The sequence below is a fragment of the Sorex fumeus genome, unplaced genomic scaffold (assembly GCF_029834395.1).
Source record: "Sorex fumeus unplaced genomic scaffold, SorFum_2.1 ptg000002l, whole genome shotgun sequence".
Taxonomy (NCBI): Eukaryota; Metazoa; Chordata; class Mammalia; order Eulipotyphla; family Soricidae; genus Sorex; species Sorex fumeus.
This window is the reverse complement of record NW_026606059.1, coordinates 50,401,642-50,424,397: the sequence shown is the minus strand read 5'-3', so window position 1 is coordinate 50,424,397 and position 22,756 is coordinate 50,401,642. Positions and strand designations below refer to the sequence as shown.

The 22,756-nt window shown below is 43.4% G+C and overlaps 1 protein-coding gene across 1 annotated transcript; it reads right to left on the bottom strand.

Annotated features, from left to right (window-relative positions):
- Window positions 1-5,829: 5,829 nt before the first annotated feature.
- On the bottom strand, window positions 5,830-22,233 carry LOC130039893 (gasdermin-C-like). The gene is made up of 19 exons (XM_056131889.1): window positions 22,017-22,233; window positions 21,080-21,269; window positions 19,211-19,379; window positions 18,189-18,300; window positions 13,164-13,208; window positions 12,707-12,727; window positions 12,424-12,432; window positions 12,107-12,133; window positions 11,807-11,833; window positions 11,506-11,532; window positions 11,206-11,232; window positions 10,901-10,927; window positions 10,601-10,627; window positions 10,301-10,327; window positions 9,998-10,024; window positions 8,919-9,058; window positions 8,196-8,325; window positions 6,873-6,946; window positions 5,830-6,069 (listed from the first exon to the last, which is right to left on the bottom strand). Exons 1-19 carry the CDS (start codon window positions 22,231-22,233, stop codon window positions 5,830-5,832), a joined length of 1,563 nt encoding a protein of 520 aa, XP_055987864.1.
- Between the last annotated feature and the right edge of the window lie 523 nt (window positions 22,234-22,756).

Sequence of the window (22,756 nt, the reverse complement as noted above, 5' to 3'; positions counted from 1 at the left end):
GGAAGGAAGGAAGGAAGGAAGGAAGGAAGGAAGGAAGGAAGGAAGGAAGGAAGGAAGGAAGGGAGGGAGGGAGGGAGGGAGGGAGGGAGGGAGGGAGGGAGGGAGGGAGGGAGGAGCAGGCCCAGTCTAAGGTTGAATAGATAATCTTTTTCCAGTAAAACCATTTGATTCCTGGTACTTCCAGGACGTAGAACTCGTTTTTGACAAAAGAAAATGAAAGCGTGGCTATGAACACGCATGCCTGAACACCTTCGCGGAGCTGCCCAGTGTGTTTAAGTTGGGGCTGGAGGGATAGTCCGGGAAGGGACATGCCTGGGCGGGACATGTGGGGGAGGGGCGCAGGGGCGGGGCTGGAAACCCTGTGGCCCTGTGGGGAGGGGGCGGAGGGCTTTCTCGCCAGCGCAGACTGGGGTACCAGACAGTCACCCCACAACGTCCTGGGAGCAGCCAGCAAGGCGTTCAGGTAGGGGCTAGGGAGGGGAGGGACCCCAAGGCCTCCGCAGATGGCCTGGAAGGGACAAGGGTGTCGACCAGCGGACTCTAGGATGGGGGGCGGCGGCGGGGCAGCCCCGCAGACCCTCTTTCATCATCTCCAGGACAGTCCAGGGCCGTGGGCCCCGTGCCCGAGCTGCGGCCACTCTCTCCTGGGCTCTCCTGGGTCCGCTCAGCTCCCTGGGCCTGACCTCCCCATCCCGCTGCTAGAAGCTGACAGTTGCTCCTTCCCACGCTCGCGGGCGCCCCCTGGCGCCCCTGCAGGCGGAGCCCGCAGCGCCTTGACCTTGTACTTCCAGGGGCCCTTTCCCTGGTCCTCTGCCTTACCGTGAATTACCGCGTGTTACCATGAGTTACCCTCAAAGGATGATGCGGCCCACTCCACTCACTGGTGGCTTCTCCCCGGCCTTAAGGGCTGAATTTAAGAGAAAAGGAGAAGGGCTGGTGGGCACAGTGGACTATAATAATGATACGGATTAAGCAGCTCTTGCATAGGATCCCTGAGTACCGCGGGGTGTGACCCAAAAACAAAAAAAAAAAAAAAAGAAACTCATACACCTAAAAATGTATTTCTCCTTCCTGCTTTGATGAGCGCCTCGACTCTCATGCCGAATGGAGACAGTCACTGGCCTCGTGTCTCCTTATGGCTGTGGACAAGGCTAGTCAGACTGAAACCTGGAATATTGTTATAAGCCCCTGCGGTCCCCCCAGCTCCTCAACACTCACAGCCCTTCACAGGCCCCCAAGGCCAAGGTCACCAACCCTCATAAACAACAAAATGCCGGTGGGGCCAGTGGAGGACACACGAACGGCTCCTCTGGTGTCCAGAACACTCAGTAGTAGGAGCTGGAAAGTGGGAACAGAGTCCACACCAACTCTCCTCTTCTTCTACAGTTGTCTCTAGGTCAAGACCATCTCCAGAGGAGGAAGCAGGAAGTGAAGCCAGAACCAAGGAGGAACAGCACTGTTCTGAGTGCACTAGGGAGAGCTCATTAGTCCTCACAGTCCATAAGCATAGAGCCTGAGGAGAGAGAGAGAGAGAGAGAGAGAGAGAGAGAGAGAGAGAGAGAGAGAGAGAGAGAGAGAGAAAGTGACCCCTTAGCACAAAGCAGGAGAAAGTCCTGAGCCTTGCCAGACGTCCCTGGAAAGAAGAGAAAGTGGGAGGAAGGGAGGGAGGGAGGGAGGGAGGGAGGGAGGGAGGGAGAGTGGGAGGGAGGGAGGGAGAGAGGGAGGTGGGCGGGACAAATGAAGGAAGGGAGAAATGAAGGAAGGAAGGAAGGAAGGAAGGAAGGAAGGAGGGAAGAAAGGAAGAAAAGGAAAAAAGGAAGGAGGAAGAAAGGAGGGAGAAAGGGAAGGAGTAGGGGAGAGAGAAAGAGAGGGAGGGAGAGAGGAAAAGGAGAAAGGAAGGGAGAGGGAAAGGACAGGGAGGACCTGCCTATAATACTTAGGAACCTTGCTTCTCATACTAAAGAATAAGATGGCTAAGAACTTATATAATTGACTTCGATGAAATACTTAGTATTTTGGGGATGAAGCAATTATACATTTGATAGGGTAATTGCCTTGCATGCAACCAAATCATTTTCGTTCCCAGCACCACATATTAGCCCCCTGAGCCCACCAGGAGTCATCTCTGAGCACCACCCGGTGTGGTCCAGAAAACAGAAGGAAGGCAGGATGGGAGGATGGGAGGGAGAGGCCAGAGTGATGGTATCACAAGGAGGACACTTGTGTCGCACACACCTGACCAAAGTTCAATCGCCAGCACCCTAAGTATCCCCTGAGTTCTGTCCGGAGTGGTCACCGAGCACAGAGTCAAGAGTAAGCCCTAAACACTACCTAGTTTGACTCTAAGCCCCTAGAGAAAGTTTGGCTACAGATAACCCTAATTGTTAGCGTTTGTTTGTTTCTTTCTTTCTTTCTTTCTTTCTTTCTTTCTTTGTTTTGCTTTTGGGTCACACCCTGCATTACACAGGAGCTACTCCTGGTTCATGCACTCAGGAATTACTCCTGGCGGTGCTCAGGGGACCATATGGGATGCTGGGAATCGAACCCAGGTCGGCCACTTGCCAGGCAAATGCCCTGCCCACTGTGCTATCGCTCCAGCCCCTAATTGTCAGCATTTTCTATTCATGTGAATGCACACCCACTGTCCCTAGGAGGACACCAAGGCACAGAGAGGATTTCTCTGACACGGAAAAAGGCCCCTCCTACAGGTGGAGTCTGCTGAAGAAGTCAGGGTGTTCGAGGACCTTTGATGGACACCCCCACTCCACCCTCCTCTCATGGCACCGAGACCCAGGGGTGATGCCTGCCCTTTATCTCCCTTACGGGCTCCCTCAGGAACCATGTCTTCCTTGTTCAAGAGGGACACCACGAGCCTGGTCAGAGAGCTGGGCAGGAAGGGTGAGCTGGTGCCTGTGGACAGCCTGACCAGCGCCCCTCGCCTACGCCCCTTCTGCCTGGTGAGGAAGAAGCACAGACGCCACCCCTGGCCTTGGGACACCCCGGTCATCCCCACAGAGTACTCACTCATGGACGTGCTGGAGCCCGGCTCCCCGGACCCAGGTACCTTTGGAGGGACTGTGGGTGGCGGAGGGCAGGGGCGCTACTGAGGACAGCTGAGGGGAGATGATGCCCGTGACCTAACAAGCAGATGCCCGCTGGGCAGGCATGCAGAAGCTCATGGGCAGAGAAGATCCTGGACACCTTCTCCCACAATGTGGGGTGATGGGAAGGGAAGCCAATGTCCTCCTCTGGTTCTGAGCAGACAGCAGTGACAATGGTCATTTCATAGAGCAGCAGTGGCTGACATGGGTGGGGGTCAGCTGCATGTCTTTGCTTCTATCCTGGCAGCCACCAGGAGGAGGAGGCCGCATCTCTCTTCTGTACCTTGGTTCCCTTCCACAAATGGGGAGTTAGGGGCTGGAGAGACAGTGCAGCGGGTAAGAGCTTTCCTTGCACATCGACCACATCTGTTCGATCCCCAACTTTGCATACGGTTCCACAAGCACTGTCAGGAGTGAATCCTGAGCACCACCAGGTGGAACAGAGATGAGTGGGTCGGGGAGGGCCTTTTCTTCTGAGGTCCACCTGGGTCCTTCCAGCCTGGATTAGGAAGGGCAGGAAGGGGAAGGCAGGAGAGAAAAGTGAGGAGTGGGGAGCTGGGAGCCTGCTCTTACCAGCAGATATAGGACCTAGGGAAGAAAGCATGGGCAGGTCAGAGTGATGCGAGGAAGGACACAGGTGCCATGGACTGAGGAAGGGACCTTGGGCATGGCAAGGAGCAGTTTCTTGGTGCTGCTCATGGTTGTCAGAAAGGATATGAGCTCAACAGCTAGAAATCAAAGCTGGACCGATAGCAGAGCGGGTAGGGCATTTGCCTTGCACGCCATCGACTTGGGTTTGATTCCCAGAATCCCATATGGTCCCCCAAGCACCGCCAGGAGTAATTCTTGAATGCATGAACCAAGAGTGACCTCTGGCATCGCTGTCCTTTTTATTCCATACACTGGGGGAAATCACATTCTTTTTTTTTTCAATTGTGGCGGTGATAACAGCTGCACACACTCACAAAATTGTACATCAATGTTGAATCAGAGTTGATAGAAAATATTTTTCAAATTTTATTTCATTTTTACAAGTATGCCAACTTAAAATTGATACCAAGAATAATTCAGTACGAATCTATTTAAAATTTTACATAAGTAAAATCTTCAAATGTAAAAGAGCGAAGAGAATTGAGCAAGTTCCAAGGGTATAGCATTCAATGAGTTTATCCATATTCCAGCTTGACAATTTAGAGCTGTTCATAATCTTTTACAAATGATCTTTTTTATTTATAAGAAGCCTGTTATGATTTCTCCCTGCGACTCAGTTAAAATTTTGTTCAGCATCTAAGTATTAGAGCTTTCCCCCCATGTTCTTACTATGGTTAATTTCAACATTCATAGCACTGTGGTCTGAAAAGATGTTTGATAAATTTCTAAGTTTTTGACATTAGGAGCCCTTGTACAGCAGTCCTTGGACTGCTCTGAAGAATGTTCCATGTGTGCTAGAGAAGAATATGCGTTCAGCTTTGTGAAGCTTGAATATGTTCCTTTTGCTGTCATTGTCCATGACTCCCAGCTCTTGAGATTCCTTGCTCTGGGGTTCTTGTTTCTTTACACTCTGTCTGGTTGATCTGTTCAATGGTGAGAGTAGGGTGTAGGAAGTCTCCCCCTGTTGTTGTGTCACAATCCAGGTGCTTTTTTAGTTCTCTAAGGACTAACTTTGCTGCCCCTTCATTTAGTGCCCCTCTATTGATGGGCAGTAGGGCTTTCTGTTTTACTAGATTTTTAACCGTACATAACACCATTCATTTTTCTTATTACTTTGTTTAGCTGGAGCGATAGCACAGCGGTAGGGCGTTCGCCTTACAAGTGGCCAACATGGCTGACCCGAGTTCGATTCCCCCGCCCCTCTCGGAGAGCCCGGCAAGCTACCGAGAGTATTCGATATGCCAGACACAGTAACAACAAAGTCTCCAATGGAGACGTTACTGGGCCCGCTCGAGCAAATCGACGATCAACGGGAGGGCCTTTGTTTAGCACCAAGGCACTGGAGCACCTGTGATTTTGAACGTTTGGTGGCCTAACTGCACTCCCCCTTCCCCTTCATGGCATGTTTTCTACAATGGGACAGTCCTTCTAGCCTTTGTTTTCATGTTTTGGGGTCAGGAATAATTTTAAATTATATAGCCTACACATAAATTTTCCTATATTAACATTTATGATGTTACCGATACCCTTCTGTGGTCATCATCATCACGTTTTGATCAACCTACTTTATTTTTTATACACTTTTAAAGCAAGTTAATGACACTTCACTTCACTCACTTGAGTACACTCCAGTGAAAATGATTCAAAATGTATATCATTGACGACCATTTGATTTTCATTTATACTATTTGTCACTGTCACTGTTACTGTCCTCCCATTGTTCATTGATTTGCTCGAGTGTGCCCAGTAATGTCTCCATTTTTGAGACTTGTTGTTACTGTGTTTGGCATATTGAATACGTCACGGGTAGCGTGCCAGGCTTTGCAGCGAGGGCAAGATACCCTCGGTAGCTTCCTGGGCTCTATGCAACATTTAAATTTGATGAAAAATTTTTTCCTTAGCATACTATTTCACAAGTTCCACCACAGCACTTATGCATAAACAATCCCCCAAGTCTTTGTTGATTCCCACCAGGAAAGACAGGTTACTTGAATTCCCCAAAGAACATCAGAGCCTATAAAAGTAGTCCCCACCCTCCCTGAACTGAATCATCGCCCACCCCCAACCCAAGGAGAATTTAAGCCACAGCCAGCTGCTGAAGCAGTGAGAGGCATCCATACAGGGCTGACAGTGGCATCTTGGCTTCCAGATCCCAGGCTGACCTATTGCTATTTAGGTCAATCTTTAGGCCACACTCCTCCAGCAGTTTGTAGGTGACAGCCACACCCTCATCCTGCAGTGGGGTAAGAAGCTCTGGTTTAAGGGTGAAAGGAATTCTCCAAGGGTATTTGAAGTTGGGCTCCAAGATACTCCTTACCTGAAAGAAACAGTATTTAGAGTGAGCCTTTGGGTTTGGGGAAAGAAAGTCTTCTGTCACAAGGCTATGTAAAGGAAAGAGGTAAAATCCTGTGTGCATCATGGGATGCATCAATCCTGACTGTGTCATTGAGCATGGGCTACTAAATAATGAAACTAGCACTTATCTTGCATTTTTTCAATATCTTGAAGATATGTATAATATGTGCAATTTAAATAATGTATATACTTACACATATGTAAGAATATACTTGTATATAAAAAAAAGAGGCCCTCCCGTTGATCATCGATTTGCTCGAGCGGGCCCAGTAACGTCTCCATTGGAGACTTTGTTGTTACTGTGTCTGGCATATCGAATACTCTCGGTAGCTTGCCGGGCTCTTCGAGAGGGGAGGAGGAATCGAACTCTGGTCGGCCATGTTGGCTGCATGCAAGGCAGATGCCCTACCCGCTGTGCTATCGCTCCAGCCCATACTTGTATATAAAGTATGAAAAAGAAATTTACAAATTATTAATTCCATAACTAAAGCCAGGTTTAACTCAGATCCTCTGAGTTCTAGAACTCTCCATCCTTGTGTGGATATTTTAGAATTGTGGTTCTTGGCATGAAAACTGAGACCCTCTAAGGTAGGCTCATACCCATTTGGCCTGCTCTCTGGAGGAAAATGAGTCAGGAATTTCTAGGGACCACATAGGATGGATTCTGCTCTATGCACAAAACCTGAGTGATTTCTCCTCAGATTTCTTCTTACCCCAGGTGCCCTCCCTCCCCTCCCAGATTGCTGCTTCTTGAAGATTTCTCACCAGCTCCCGCTGATGGACCAGGATTTTCTCCTTCATGGACCATGCCAGCAGATACAGTTGGGTGTCGTTGAGCACTGAGAGCAATGAGACATGGGGAAAGAGTGAGGAATATGTCTTCACCCCTACTGTGAACAAAGATCATCTTTGAGAGGGAAACTTTCACTGGCAAAGGAACAAAAGCCTTTTGATTTGAAGATCAAATTTCTTTCTTTTTTTTTTTTTTGCATTTGTGTCACACCCAGTGCTGCACAGGGTTTACTACTGGCTCTGCACTCAGTAATTACTCCTGGCAGTGGTCAGGGGACCATATGGGATGCGGAGAATGAAACCTGCGTTGGTCACATGCAAAGCAAAGGCCCTACCCACTGTGCTATCTCTCCAGCCCCTGAAGAGCAAATTTCTGACCATAGGATGTTGTCTTTCTTCTCTTGGAATGATCTCCAAGAGCAACAAAACATTGTCCAGAGTCCGGAGTTCTTAACCAGAAACTTAAGCACCCAATCAATAATCAGATGAATGAAATTGGGCTACTGCTTCTTAGACTCGGGCTTTATGTTAAATGATTAATTTATAGAGTGAGCCCTTGAGTATGATCATGGTCCTCCCGTTGTTCATCGATTTGCTGGAGCGGGCCCAGTAACGTCTCCATCATGAGACTTGTTGTTACTGTGTTTGGCATATTGAATACGCCACGGGTAGCTTGCCAGGCTCTGCCCTGCGGGCGAGATACTTTCGGTAGCTTGCCGGGCTCTCTGGGAGGGGCAGAGGAATAGCACTCGGGTCGGCCATGTTGGCCGCTTGTAAGGCAAACGCCCTACCGCTGTGCTATCGCTCCAGCCCTTGAGTACGATGTGATGAAAAAATAAAGTCATAGTATTTTAAGGACCTTGAACAGATAACGTCTAAAATCTTCCTTTTTGGCTGGAGTGAGAGTACAGAGTTTGCTTTGTATGCAGCCAATCAGTTCAATTCCCGGCTTCTCATATGGCCTCCTGAACCCGCCAGCAGTAATTCTTGAGTGCACAGCCAGAAATAAGCCCTGAGTATGGCTTAATGTGGACCAAAAACAAAAAATAAACAAAAAAAATTAATGAAATACTCCTTTTACTAGAGTACCACATGCTTTGCATGCAGAAGGCCCATTTCTAACCCTTCCTCACATGTCCATTGAGCACTGATACAGGAGTATAACCTTTGTACATATCACCAGGTGTCACCCCAAAGCAAAAAAATTAAGTCTCCCTTTCAGGGAGTCTGCTGTTGGTGGTAGGGGCTGCTTACAAAACTCTGACTCTTCCATTCAATTTCCCAACTCATTCTTACCCAGCAAGGCTTCAAGGAGATAAAGGATGCAGGATCGTGCATAAACCAATAAATTTTCTGAGTTCTTTCTCAGTTCATTTAGAATGATTCCACCAGGGCCATTCAAATCACCCTGGGGAAACTGTTCCATCTGCGGAAAACAATATTTTTGTTGTTAATAATAATAATAATAGCAACCAATATTATTGTTGTCAATAATAGCAATTAATAATATTGGTAGCAATGATATTTTTATCAATAATAATTATTGTAGAATAAAAACAATATTCTGCTTCTGTCTTATGAGTATGTAATTGCTCCACTAAGAAATGGGGGCATGGAGGGCTCCACCTCCTCTGGGAGATTCCAATCAGTCTTAAGATATAAAGATACTAGCACTGTAGCACTGTCCTCCCATTGCGCATCAGTTTGCTTGAGCAGGCACCAGTAACATCTCCATTGTGAGACTTGTTGTTACTGTTTTTGGCATATTGAATACACCACGGGGAGTTTGCCAGGCTCTGCCGTGCAAGCGAGATACTCTCAGTACCTTGCCCTGCTCTCTGAGAGGAACAGAGGAAGATACTAGTAGCCCTCGTTATTTTGCCTGGGACAAGAGCACAAATTATTAATTACTGGCATCTTTCTCATATTCCTTGCATCATCCCTTTTATCTAAGTATGAGAATATTTAAGTCTGCCAGATTTATAGGTTCCATTCAAAGTGACCATGGAATGTACTCACCATGTCCTGCAGGTCCTGAAGAGCCTCTCGATCCCCAAGCATGACCAAAATATTATGGAATAAAATATCCTGAATATTCTTTGAAAATTGGGATAGTTCTCCCATTCTTCTGGAAATCTCAACTTGTAGTTGCTTAAAATCTGATCTCAGAAATCAACATTAACCAGAAAAATAGTACAACTCATTAATTAGAGTCTGCCTATGATGATATGTCCTGCTCCTTTAGTATGAGGTAGACACTTTTATTTGTTTCCACTGATGACCAAACCTATCTCTGCAGTTGAGCTCCAGGATGGAGAAATCAAATAAGTTAGATAGATGTAGATAACAAGCTAAAAGTGGCGAAGAGAATAGAGAACAGAGATGGACATTCTGAAAAAAAATTATTGGAAGTTGAGAAGAATTGATTAGAAACATGTCTGAAATAATGGGAATTCTGTCTTTGGACTAGAGTCTTAGATGTTCTTAGGAACTCGGGTGCACACTTTCCACATCAATGAAGTGAGGATTTAATTGTCTGAAAACCTTGGAATAAAACATGGTACACATGAGCTCATCCACTTCTTCCTGTATTGTCTATCTTCTTACTGATTAATCAATTAGGTGTTGCCTCCTGTCTGGGGTATCCTCAAAAGACCTGATGAACTTGAATGCTACAGAGACATATGCTAAGTGAAATTAATTAGAAGAGAAAGGACATGAAGCAAGATATGAGGGAAAGGACAAATACTAGACCATTTCACTCATCAATGGTATACAGAGAAATAAAACAAGGGAATAGACACTACCAAATGATAACCAACCATGGCCCTGTATTACAGAACTGAGAATATTAAGTGAAAAAGGGAGAAGAGCAATGAAAAGGTGGATTAGCTAAAAGTAGAACATTGATGTGTCTTGGGCACCTTAGTGGTATGAGATGAGGTATTTGTATAAAGCAAAACCACAAATTCTAACACTACTGCAAACAAATGACCTAAACAATAATTAAACAAAATTGGTTAATGCTTTAATACTTTATAAAGTTTATCTGATGAGAGTGAGGGGAAGCTTGAAAGGGAATCCCTTTTGACACTCACCTTGACTCAAAGGTTCCTCTATTTGTTCTGGAAAGAGAATAAACGTGAGCATGTCTCTCTTCATCCATAAATGTGCTTTTGATTCTCCAAGGGTTCTGGACTAGTACCATGTTCTTCCTACACCTGGCCTTCTCTTCAATACCCATCCCATTCTATATCCTCCACCTCCTAAGACCTCACAGAAACTTTCCATCTACAGAAATTAGGGTCAGACCCTAGGGTAGTGGTTACAAAGGCAAAGACAACTTCCTCCTCAACAGATATGTATAGAAAAGGATCCCACCACATCAAATACACACTCACGTATTGGCAGAATCTCACTTCTATCCTCTAAAAAGAGAAATTAAAATCACAATTCAGTATGAGACACTCAATTTCTCAGATGTTCTGCTCTCAACTACCCTAAACCACTTCCATCAATCCACCCTGCCTGTCTTTACCCAGAGGCCCGGAATTCAAAGTCTTATATATAAAGACAACAAAGGTCACTAGGTAGGTTTTCCGAAGTTCCCTGTAAACAATGTTTTATGGTAGAGGAAAGGACAACTACCTGCTCAGCAATATGTACAGAAAAGGATCCCACCCCATCAAATATACACTCACTCGTTTGCAGAAACTCCATTGATTCACCTAAAAAGAGAAATTAAATTCACAATTCAGTATGAGGCACTCAAATTCTCAGATGTTCTCCTCTCAACTTCCCTAAACCACTTCCATCAATCCACCCTGCCTGTCTTTACCCAGAGGCCCGGAATTCAAAGTCCTATATATAAAGACAACAAAGGTCACTAGGTAGGTTTTCAGAAGTTCCCTGTAAACAATGTGACATGGTAGTGGCAGGGACAACTTCCTGCTCCATATTATGTGCAGAAAAGGATCCCACCCCATCAAATATACACTCACATTTCGGCTCATACATAGTGGTAAGACCTAAAAAGAGAAATTAAATTCACAATTCAGTATGAGGCACTCAATCACTCAGATGTTCTGCTCTCAACTTCCCTAAACCACTTCCATCAATCCACCCTTGCCTGTCTTTACCCAGAGGCCTGGAATTCAAAGTCTTATATATAAAGACAACCAAGAAAGGAAGGAAGGAAGGTTTTCCGAAGTTCCCTGTAAACAATATGACATGGTAGTGGCAGGGACAACTTCGTGCTCAGCAATATGTGCAGAAAAGGATCCCACCCCATCAAATATACACTCACATTCCGACTCATACATAGTGGTAAGACCTAAAAAGAGAAATTAAATTCACAATTCAGTATGAGGCACTCAATCACTCAGATGTTCTGCTCTCAACTTCCCTAAACCACTTCCATCAATCCACCCTGCCTGTCTTTACCCAGAGGCCCGGAATTCAAAGACTTATATATAAAGACAACAAATGTCACTAGGTAGGTTTTCCGAAGTTCCCTGTAAAAAATGTGACATGGTAGTGGCAGGGACAACTTCCTGCTCCACAATATGTGCAGAAAAGGATCCCACCCCATCAAATATACACTCACATTCCGACTCATACATAGTGGTAAGACCTAAAAAGAGAAATTAAATTCACAATTCAGTATGAGGCACTCAATCACTCAGATGTTCTGCTCTCAACTTCCCTAAACCACTTCCATCAATCCACCCTGCCTGTCTTTACCCAGAGGCCCGGAATTCAAAGACTTATATATAAAGACAACAAAGGTCACTAGGTAGGTTTTCCTAAGTTCCCTGTAAACAATGTGACATGGTAGAGGCAGGGACAACTTCCTGGTCCACAATATGGTGCAGAAAAGGATCCCACCCCATCAAATATACACTCACGTTGCATCTTGTACATACTTCTATCACCTAAAAAGAGAAATTAAATTCACAATTCAGTATGAGGCACTTAATTTCTCAGATGTTCTGCTCTCAACTTCCCTAAACCACTTCCATCAATCTACCCTGCCTGTCTTTACCCAGAGGCCGGAATTCAAAGTCTTATATATAAAGACAACAAAGGTCACTAGGTAGGTTTTCAGAAGCTCCCTGTAAACAATGTGACATGGTAGAGGCAGGGACAACTTCCTGGTCCACAATATGGTGCAGAAAAGGATCCCACCCCATCAAATATACACTCACTTTGCATCTTGTACATACTTCTATCACCTAAAAAGAGAAATTAAATTCACAATTCAGTATGAGGCACTTAATTTCTCAGATGTTCTGCTCTCAACTTCCCTAAACCACTTCCATCAATCCACCCTGCCTGTCTTTACCCAGAGGCCGGAATTCAAAGTCTTATATATAAAGACAACAAAGGTCACTAGGTAGGTTTTCCTAAGTTCCCTGTAAACAATGTGACATGGTAGAGGCGGGGACCACTTCCTGGTTCACAATATGTTCAGAAAAGGATCCCAACCCATCTAATACACACTCTCGCATTGGCAGAATCTCACCTATATAACCTAAAAAAGAGAAATTAAATTCAGTCCAATAGAAGGTACTAAAGACATCCAGTTTCTCAGATCTTCTACTGTCAACTTCCCCAAGCCCCTTCTTTCAATCCGCCCTGCCTTTCTTTACCCAGATACCTGTACTTCAAAGTCTCGCAAGAAGACAGTGAAGGCCACTAGGTATAGTTTTGTAGTGCTCTGTAGGCAGTGTGACATGGTAGAGGAATCCCATTTCATCTTCACAGCTTAAAATTAACAACAACAACAACAACAAAAAGAATCTTACCAATGATGTTAGGCATTACCACTGAAAAGAGAAATAAAAGAGCTCATGACTCCTTTAGGTTTTAGTTTCCCCTCTCACCTGATCACCTTTATACCTCTTTCCCCCCATAACCCACTTTTTTTTTTACTCCTCTGTACATCATAGATTTTGTCACTTACACATCCTTGATTGAATCTCTTCTGCAGAAGAAAAAATAGAAGACCTTAGAATTTAGAGTGAGATGAAGCCCAGAAAACCCCCACACCTCAATACACAACATCCACCTCTGCCTTCCAAGATAGGTTGGCTTGCCTAGGGAAAACTCAAAGGTCTGAGCCAGGGTCAAAGGAAAGAAAGATTCACACAAGGGGAAGATTCTGTGGGTCTCTGACTCTACAGAGCTATATAGATGTCTAAGGGGATCATAATATTCACAATGAGGGCAAGTAAAAAACAAATGGCCAGTTCTTAAACTCACCATGTGGAAAAGTCATCTGCTTTTTATCCTTGATATGAAGAATCTCTAGAGGGGAAAAGAATCCAGGTCATAAACTGGAAATATAGTGTGACAAGTAAGGTGCTTGCCTTGCATGAGACCAATCCAGGTTCAATCCTCAGCACTGTACTATGGTTTCTGAGCACTTCCGTGAGTGATCCCTGAGCACAGACCCAAGAGTAAGATCTAAGCACCACTGGTCAGGCAAAAAAAAAAAAACTCATCATCTTCATTATCATTCAGGTCGAATTTTTTCCAGAACACTCTTACAGAATCTTTCCCATCTCTTCACCTGCATAATCTCCAAGGCTGCTTTCCTCAGTGTAAAGGGACCCCATGTATTCTCTCACATTCACTCTGATCCTCCTAGAATTTCTGTCAAAACTCAGAAAGACATTCTAAAGAAAATTCCAGAATGTGTATTAATTAATGTGTATTTAGAGATCATTATTGACTTTAACAGAGAATTGCCTGTATTTTTTTTATTTTTAAAAAATTTTTATAAGTGAAACACCATGAGGTACAGTTGTAGACTTACAAATTTTTGTGCTTGGGTTTCAGTTATACAATGATCGAATACCCATCCCTCCACCAGTGCCCATTCTCCACCAACACTGATCCTCCCAAAATCCCTCCCACCCCCCAGCTCCCTCCCCATCCCACCCTACCTCTGTGGCAGGGCACAGCACTCAAAAGGAGAGAGGTAACAAAAGAGAATTGCCTTTAAAAGAAAATCATCTTCCTCCTCCTCCTCTTCCTGAGGAGTGACTACAGTGGACATTCATCTCACTTTCCTGGAATCTCTCCCTTTATACTCTAGGCCTAATTTTTCTTTGTTTTCTGCATGGTTTCAATTATCAAATAGAGAGATATGAAAATTGTCTAACACTCAAGCAAGACTAAATGTTTCTAAAGAAACTAGAGTCCCAAGTGACAGAATAGAAAATATTCCAGAGAAGAAAACTCCAGGGAGAAACACTGCAGCTGAGTCGCCCAGGTAGGCAAAGTCTCCAGGCTCACATCTCTGGACTCTTCTTGGGATGGGGGTGGGCTGAGTCTCCACCCTACCAAAAGGCCCAGCACTCCACTGAACCTGACATCTGCCAGCATAATAAATGGCCCAGCTGAGACTCCATGCTGATGAATTATTCCAGTTCTACAGTTCCTGGTGCATACGACCACAGACAAATTTCACAGAACTGACAACCCAGTAGGAGCACAAAAATTCAGATGGGAAAGTTGTATAGAAACCCAGTAAGCTTATGGGGCCAGAGCAATGGTACAGTGTGTTAGGTGTTTTCCTTGCATGCGCAGACTCAGAACTGATCCCCACCATCCCATATGGTCCCCTGAGACTGTCAGAGGTGGTTCCTGAGTGCAAAAGTCAGGAGTAACCCCTGAGCACCATAGGGTATGGCCCAAAAACCAAAAACAAAGAAAAAAAAGAAAGAAAAAGAAGCCCACTAAGATCCATGAGTGAAAACAACTACACAGAAGGATCAACTAGCACATAATTCCTCAAACAATGACTTTAGTAACACTGATATGAGATATATGTTTTAACAAGCGATATGAAGTAAATTATTTTGTGCCTGTTAAAGGGGCAAGCATTGCGGGGTCACTACCTGGGATGGGAACATTGGTAAAGGAAAGGTCACTAATGTGGTGAAATTGGTATTGAGCCATTGAATACCTGAACAACTGTATTATGAACAACTTTGAAATCATGGTGATTAAATAAAGTTTCAAACTTTTTTTAGGAAAGAAAACTATATCAACCGTGATTTCCAGAGAGAAGAGAGTGACAAGAAAAGAATAATCAAAATTGTGCGAATTATTGATGACTTACATGGAATAAACCCACTCAAAGATAGACTGAGTTTGTGGAGGAATGGTTCTAGGGAGGAGATAAGGAAAGGTCATACATTATTTAAGAAATTTGGCTGTGTGGGTCAGAGGATAAAAGGAGGGAATTTCTGGAGAGGGAGTTTTGAATTCATTAATAACAGTTGGTTTGTGAGAATGCCTTATGCAGTGTCCATTTTGTTTTGCTTGGGGGCCACCCCAGGATTACTCAGGTAATACTCCTGGATCTGCACTCAGGAATCATTCCTAGTGGTGCTAAGGGGACCATATGGGATGCCAGGGATCAAACCTGAATAGGTCACAGGAAGGCAAATATCCTACCAACTGCACTATCACTCTGGCTCCGAGGTTTATGAGATGTCAAAGACCTAAGTGTGTTGTCAAAACAGGAAAGACCCTGGTGAATCAGAGAGTTAAGAAAAGGGTGGGGCAAAAAAAAATCAAAAAGGAGTATGCTGTGAATGTTCCTGTGTGTTTATACACAAGAATGCATAAAAACAAAACAAAGGGGACACCAGTGAAATGAAGTTCACACTAGTGGTGGAGTTGGTGTTGGAGCATTATATGTCTGAAACTCTTATAAAAATTGAAGAGCACCCCACCAGCTAACTCTTGGACCAGTGTTTCCAAGGTGAGTTCAGAAATCAGAACAGTCTATGGAGACAGAGCAAACCTTGATACACCAGGCTGATTGCCTGTATGGAGGCTTGTCCCTAAATCTGCTACTTCTCCCGACAACCCCTTCCCAACCACCCACGGCATTGACCTAAGGGTGTCTCACTGAGAAAATTCATCAACCAACAAGCATCACCTCAAAGAGACTCAACTATGTGGAAGGTAGAACCTTATTCAAGTCCAAAGTGAAGACGTCCTTTACCAGTGTGGGGTGAAGGGAGAAACAGAAACTAAAAGAGAAAAGTAACAGAAAACCTGGCAAACCAGTATCAGGCAGAAGACACTAACAGAGGGCAGGAGGAAGCATAACATGAAGGAATTCCAGAACATCAGTTTTATATTAGCACTCACTAAGGTGTGTAATCTCCGGGTGGATAGGGAGACCCTGGTGGCTCTCCCTCTCACCGACCATATTCAGTGGACTCTGGCCACTCTCCCACCCAGGACAGGCAATGCCATGGGCGGACGAAGGAAGAAACAAGGGCCAAGCTGGTTGATGGACAGTTGCCATTTATTCCATTCGTCCCACGTGCCTGTTCCAGTCTCACTAAGCTCCCCATTCTAGTCTCACAACTACCCCTCATTACCATCTCCTCCTGTCTCTCCCGCTCATCTCTCTGAGCTCCATCTTGCAGCCGCATCTCTCTCTCTCTCTATCTCTATCTCTATGTCTATCTCTACCTCTCTCTCTCTCTCTCTTTATGTCTCTCCAACTATCCAGCATTGGGGCAATGGGGTAGCAGAATTAACATATCAAAGACCCTTCCTGATGGCGCATCAGACTCAAGAGTGGAAATATCACCTAAGGTATTTTTCTCCTTTTCTTAGTTCAATAACTTAATATATTAATTCTACTTCTTAATATTAGTTATTTTGTATGGACACAGTAAGAGATACATTAAGCTTATAGAGTAGCTCTCCTGGGACATCTTGCTACAGACTCAGACTACAGAGCTCAGGCTGGATTAAACATTCCTAACCCTAGCAGGTTCGAATCTAGATATTACCTTTTGGATCATGACAGAATTTGTCCATGACCATGCTCTTAACTTATAGTTAATTATTATGGCACTTTGGTCAGGCCCATTTCGATGCCAGTAGCTCATTGTTGCCCTGGGTCCATCCAGTCCCTTGTCAGGGCCCTGCTTTTGGAGTGCTAGGAAGTAAGGGCGACTGAGGCCGTATGAGAAAAGATGTCCAGGAGTGAATATTGTTCAGTCAATTAACTCCCAAGTTACAAAGGGATAGCATTAACTGTCTTCCTGTGTTCATACAAAAGGGACATTGCTGGGGCTGGAGCAATAGCATAGCGGGTAGGGCTTTTGCCTTGCACGCGGCCAACCCGGGTTCGATTCCCAGCATCCCTTATGGTCCCCTGAGCACCACCAGGTGTAATTCCTGAGCACAGAGCCAGGAGTAACCCCTGTGCATTTCCGGGTGTGACCCAAAAAGCAAAATAATAATAATAATAACAATAATAATAATAAGGGGCATTGCTCTGAATTAACTATGCAAAAAAGGACTTAAGGAAAAGAGAAAAGCAATATTAATAAGTCAACAGAGCACAAAGAAAGAAATTACAAATAAACTCAGAGGAATGGGAGCACTGTGATGGTAGTAACCCAATAAACCAAAGCTACCTGAGGCAAGGCAGTAAGGACAAACAGGTGTTATCCTAGACTAAGGTAAAAACAGATTTGGGTCTTGATGAGTTTAACACAGCTACTACTCTCAGCACAAGCGGTAAGTAGTCGTTCCTGAGGTAATACAATCTACAAAGTATAGTAGTAGTTTCTGGTCTGGTCCAACAGGCTCACTTCCTGTTCCTGATTTAGTTTTGTACAAAGGCCTTAGGCCTTTTTTAAACCCAACAGAACCTGGTCACGATTGCAATTGCTACAGTTTTGTTTGGTTTGGGGTTCCTTTTGATTACTTATTTGTTTAGGGGGTATATAAGCAGTGCTTAGGGCCTACTCTGGCTCTGCACTCTGGGATCATTCCAATTAGTGCTCAGGGGACTGACAATATGGGGATTGAACATGGGTCAGTTACACAGCACACCCTTCCCTGTGTGCTATCTCTCCATCCCCCTGCAGTTTTATTTGTGATTGTGCATTAACATTGGGATGAAGGCAATTTAGGAAGGGTTTTCACTGAGAGGGGTAGGCTTTGGAAAAACAGAGATAGTGGAGATTTGTGTCACAATTTGTCCAGTGCTATAGAAACCTTCATATTGATTCCCTTTTGTCTATCTTAATTTATCTTCCCATGGGAACATAGAAACATTTCAGTAGGGATATCCTTGAAGGTGACTCTGTATGTGTTTGCTTGTGCAGTTTATAGCTGAAAAACGTTTCTCCTCTATCCCTCTTCTTCTCCCTGAAGAAGTCTAGGTTGCATGTTGATAGTTTTCCTTCCTGGAGAAGCAAAGTCCCTCTCACAACAACTCCTTCAGCATCAGCTTACCGCAGCCATCCTTCTTAAAAATCAACTGCTTCGTCTGATACGCCAACACCTTATTCTTTAGTAATTTCATTGACTGTTGTCTCCTCTTGTCACCAGTTACCTGGCCTTGACCCTGAGAGAGAAACCAGGTCATGCAGTATGAAGTACTTATAAACTTAAAGACCAAATTGACCTAGAACTCTCATAAAAATTAACAAGTCCCTTACTGGCCATGAAGACCTGGGACAGCAGTGCTTGGCACAAGGCTAAGCAGAAACCTGAATAAAACAACTCAGAATCTCTCCCTTGGTCTCAAAAAGTCAGAGCACCCTTCAAGCAGATACAACGCACAGATTTAACACCCAAATTTTGGAACAATGCTTGATAAAGTGCATCTTTGTTGGTGTTGACTAAATAGTTCCTAACAGTGTTTTCTTAAAATAAAATATTGTGGTTAAGTGCTGGAGAAATAGTACAGCAAGTAAGGTGCTTATCTTCTATGCAGTTAGGATGGATTCTATCCCTGGCAGTGTATATGGTACCATGAGTTTTGCCAGTCGTGATTCTTGAGCACAGTCAGGAATTAGCTCTGAGCACATCCTGATGCTGGTCTCAAATCAAAATAGATAAATAAACAAAAAACTTAGTGATTGTGATGAGATATAAATCAAAAGTGCTCAAGCATTTTCAAGTTTATTCAAAACATTTCTGCTCAGGGTAAGCACTGAATTTAGGATACTTAAACCATTAGAAATGTTGTAGTGATCTCTCATTACTTTAAGCGGTAAAATTACATTTTAATATGGCACAAAAGTACCAAACTTTAGATTCTCCAGAATTTACCTTTAACCGCTCAATAATTTTCATATATTATCCTATCCATGAGCAGACTGGAATATACTCTCTTCTGAATTAGGTTTTCTTGGCACGTGATAGTGGGGGGAAAGTCACTCCCCTTTGATCCCCCCCCCAAAAAATGTCCTACTGGGTTAGTTGTGATTTTGGAGTTCCCAGTCCCCATTAGGAAGAATATATATATATACCTTGATAAAAGGGGTCTCTGGAATGGAGAGTTTTCCCAACCACTTTCTACCACTTTCAGCACACAGCTGAGGACAGTTGATCAATTCCAAAGTTTTTGTCACCACATATAGATCCTCTCTTCTTTTTCGACATTGTTCCAGAAACTGTGACTCTGGTTTTAAAAGTGGCCTACAGTAAAGAAAGAATACAGGAGTCAACATAGAAAGGGTAAGAAAGACTTCTCAGGTTTATCTTGGTTTTTCTTTTCCTCAGGAACCGAAAGGGAGGCAGAGTCTTTGTACTTGTACAGGTGAGCCCTCAGTCAGTAGCTATATATTGGGTAATGGATTTTGTTACTTAAAACGAGACTATCTTCTCTGATAAATCAGTGGAGAGACTCATACTTTGGTAAGGGTATGAGAGGAACTCAACCATATATCTTGGTTTTCTGCATTTTCCAACATTCTAATTAGTTTTCTTTAGAGGTAATTTATAGATTATTTATAATTTATAAGACTATAAATTATAGATTTCTAACATGAAGTTCTCTCACCGGAAAAAGCTACAAGTAAGTAGATCCAGATGGCTTAGAGAGTCTTTTGAAAGTCTATTGTCAAAGCTAGGGGAATCCATAGCATCACGAGGCACAGGGTTTGTGTGGAGAAGAAACTATGACTGAATGAGCATTTCAGGGCTGGAGCGATAGCACAGCGGTAGGGCATTTGCCTTACACGCAGCCAACATGGCCGACCCAAGTTCGATTCCTCCGCCCCTCTCAGAGAGCCCGGCAAGCTACCGAGAGTATCTCGCCCGCATGGCAGAGCCTGGCAAGCTACCCGTGATGTATTCGATATGCCAGACACAGTAACAACAAAGTCTCCAATGGAGACGTTACTGGGCCCGCTCGAGCAAATCGATGAACAACGGGAGGGGCTTTACCTTTACCTTTACCTCCAAAACTAGTATCAAGTAGAAAAGAGAGGGATTATGGATGAACTAGTCATGGTAGGAAGAGAGAAAGTGTATATTCAGGGGAGAAGTGAGAGGTTTGAATAACTAGAGACAAATTTCAACTTTATTTCAGTTCTTTTGCTCAACTCAAGACCTATTCATGGGTCTGCACAGAAAAATAGCTGGATATTTGGGGACTGAAGAGATAGTACAGCAGGTAAGGGGCATATCTTGGTGATTACCGAGTTTAGCTTGCCTCAAGCATTACCAGGCATGATCCCTGAGCACATAGCCAGTAGTAATCAATGAACACTGCATTATAAGGCCAAACATTTTAGATTATCATAAAAAATTGTGGTTTTGAAATATTTCATAATATTAATGCTATTTACTTTGAAAATCTTTCATTTTAAATCATATGAAAACAAGAGTTTGTTTTGTTAGAAGATCCTGGACATCATTTTACCTATATACATAGAGACAAATTAAAACCAGAATCAAATAAAATAATTAATCCCAGATGTTAATATAGAATTCACTCAAACAATGAATTAGATTTCTTCTCATATTAGTACTTTGTTAATTTCATTTTGTGCATAAAATATTGCTTTACTTAGAATATATAAGAAGAGATAAAGAAGAAAAAGAAGGGAGGGCATCCCATCAAGTAAAGGAATGGCAAATCCCAAGTTTCAAAGTTCCTTATGTTTTTGATGATGATTTTCTTATTCCTCCCACCCCACCAGCCCCATTAATTTCTGTTACTCTTCAATTACAGTTAGTAATTATAATGAAACAAACACGGAGAACAAATCAGTCTAGAATGCCATTTTCTCCATTTCTATGACTCATCTATCAAGGTTGAACAATGCGCCTCTTTATCCTAAAGGATGCATATTTTGCAACCAACTTCCTGTTTTTTTCTATGACAGTCTTACCTTGACTGAAGTTCCGTCAAGGTTTTTGCTGTGATCTCATTAATCTGTAACTTGAGGGTGGATTCATATGACTTGTTAGTTTCCCCTGATGCTGCCCCGTCTGCCTCAACTCCTGCATCGATGGTGAGACTACCCTTTCCTTTCCAAAACACTTTGTCTTCGTAGATGATTGGGTGTTTTCTGGAAAGATCTGCATAGAGAAAAATTAGCCATACATCTGTACAAGATAAGCTATGAATCAGCTGGCATAGGTAATGAAATAATTTAAAATTAAATTACACCAACCCTCCTTCAGATTTCAGTCATATTCTTCAAACTCTTTTCACTTGAGATTCAAAATCTGTCTATATACCAGTCCACGGATCAGCAATTATAACCACGGGTTTTCAACCTTTCTACAACTACAGGCTGAAAATGGTCTACAATTGGAGTTTGAGAACCATGATTCAAATTTTTCAGTAAGGAAGTTAACTAACTAACTAAATCAAATTTATTGATTGAGATATATGTTTGAATCCACCAAGGGCTAAGTAGCAGGGAAAGTGTCCTAAAACCTAAGTAGCATTGATCACTCTGTGATAGTTTAGGAGATCCACGCCATCTCGGTGCCAGGTACCAGGAGACAGACCCAGTTGACAGAACATAAAGTAGAAAATGGGAATCATGACTGGGCAGAGCAGGGTGTGGATCCTAGTTCTACTAGCTCCCATGTGTATAACTAGAAACTAATATTTCCTAAGCTTCGTTTTGTTCTTGCATAAATAAATTCTCATTTGAGATGTTGTATTAAACTAAGTCATATGAGTCTAGATTCATATAACTGTTAAATTATCAGTCTTAGATTTTTATTTCTCATCTTTCATCAAGGCTGAGCCTATTTTTGACCTGTGTGGTGACTTTCACCTTGCATGCTATCCTTACTGCTGACTGACAATACCTGGGACTGGAGAACTCAGGTCCAAGATGTCCAGGAGGGAGAATCCAGTAGGAATGTCAGGCTGGTTCCAAAATGATGAGGATCCATTCTTCTTTTTCCGTACCACATTAAAGCAATGGAATTCCTCAGAATTTATTAGAGCGGGAACTGGTTTTAGATCTCTTTTCCCGAACTGTCTCAGTGAACGCTTTACCACCTCATCAAAGATGACCACCATGTTGCTAACGAAAGAGGTGTGAATACAAAGGGCAAGTATGTCAGAGAAGAAACGTACAGTTAACACTTAATATATATCTTAACAAGTTGTGCAATACTATCTTCAAAGGTCAGAGGAAAAGTTGAATTGTTGCTAAAAGGGACACTAATCGTGATGGGGATTTTTTGCAGTTTTTAAGGGAAAGCCTTCACTGAAAATGACATTGAACAAAAACAGGATTGTCAAAAATATGTTATATGTCATGCACATCTTGAAAAGATATCTTTAGTTTCTGTGTTTAAATAGACTATAGACAGGCAGAAACAAATATCTAGCTAGGTGTGTTGCAATATTGATTGCATTTATCAATGTAAGAACAAATTTCCTTGAGAAGAACACCATAATCTGAGGGGTGTGGGGGGGGGGGGGAACGGTTTCCTCCAGAGAAAAGTGTAACACTGGTAACACAGATTTATGTCCTAGTAACAGCCAAGGAAGCACTAGTGTAAACAGGTACCAGATTTTTCTACTGAGTTGCCTGCCT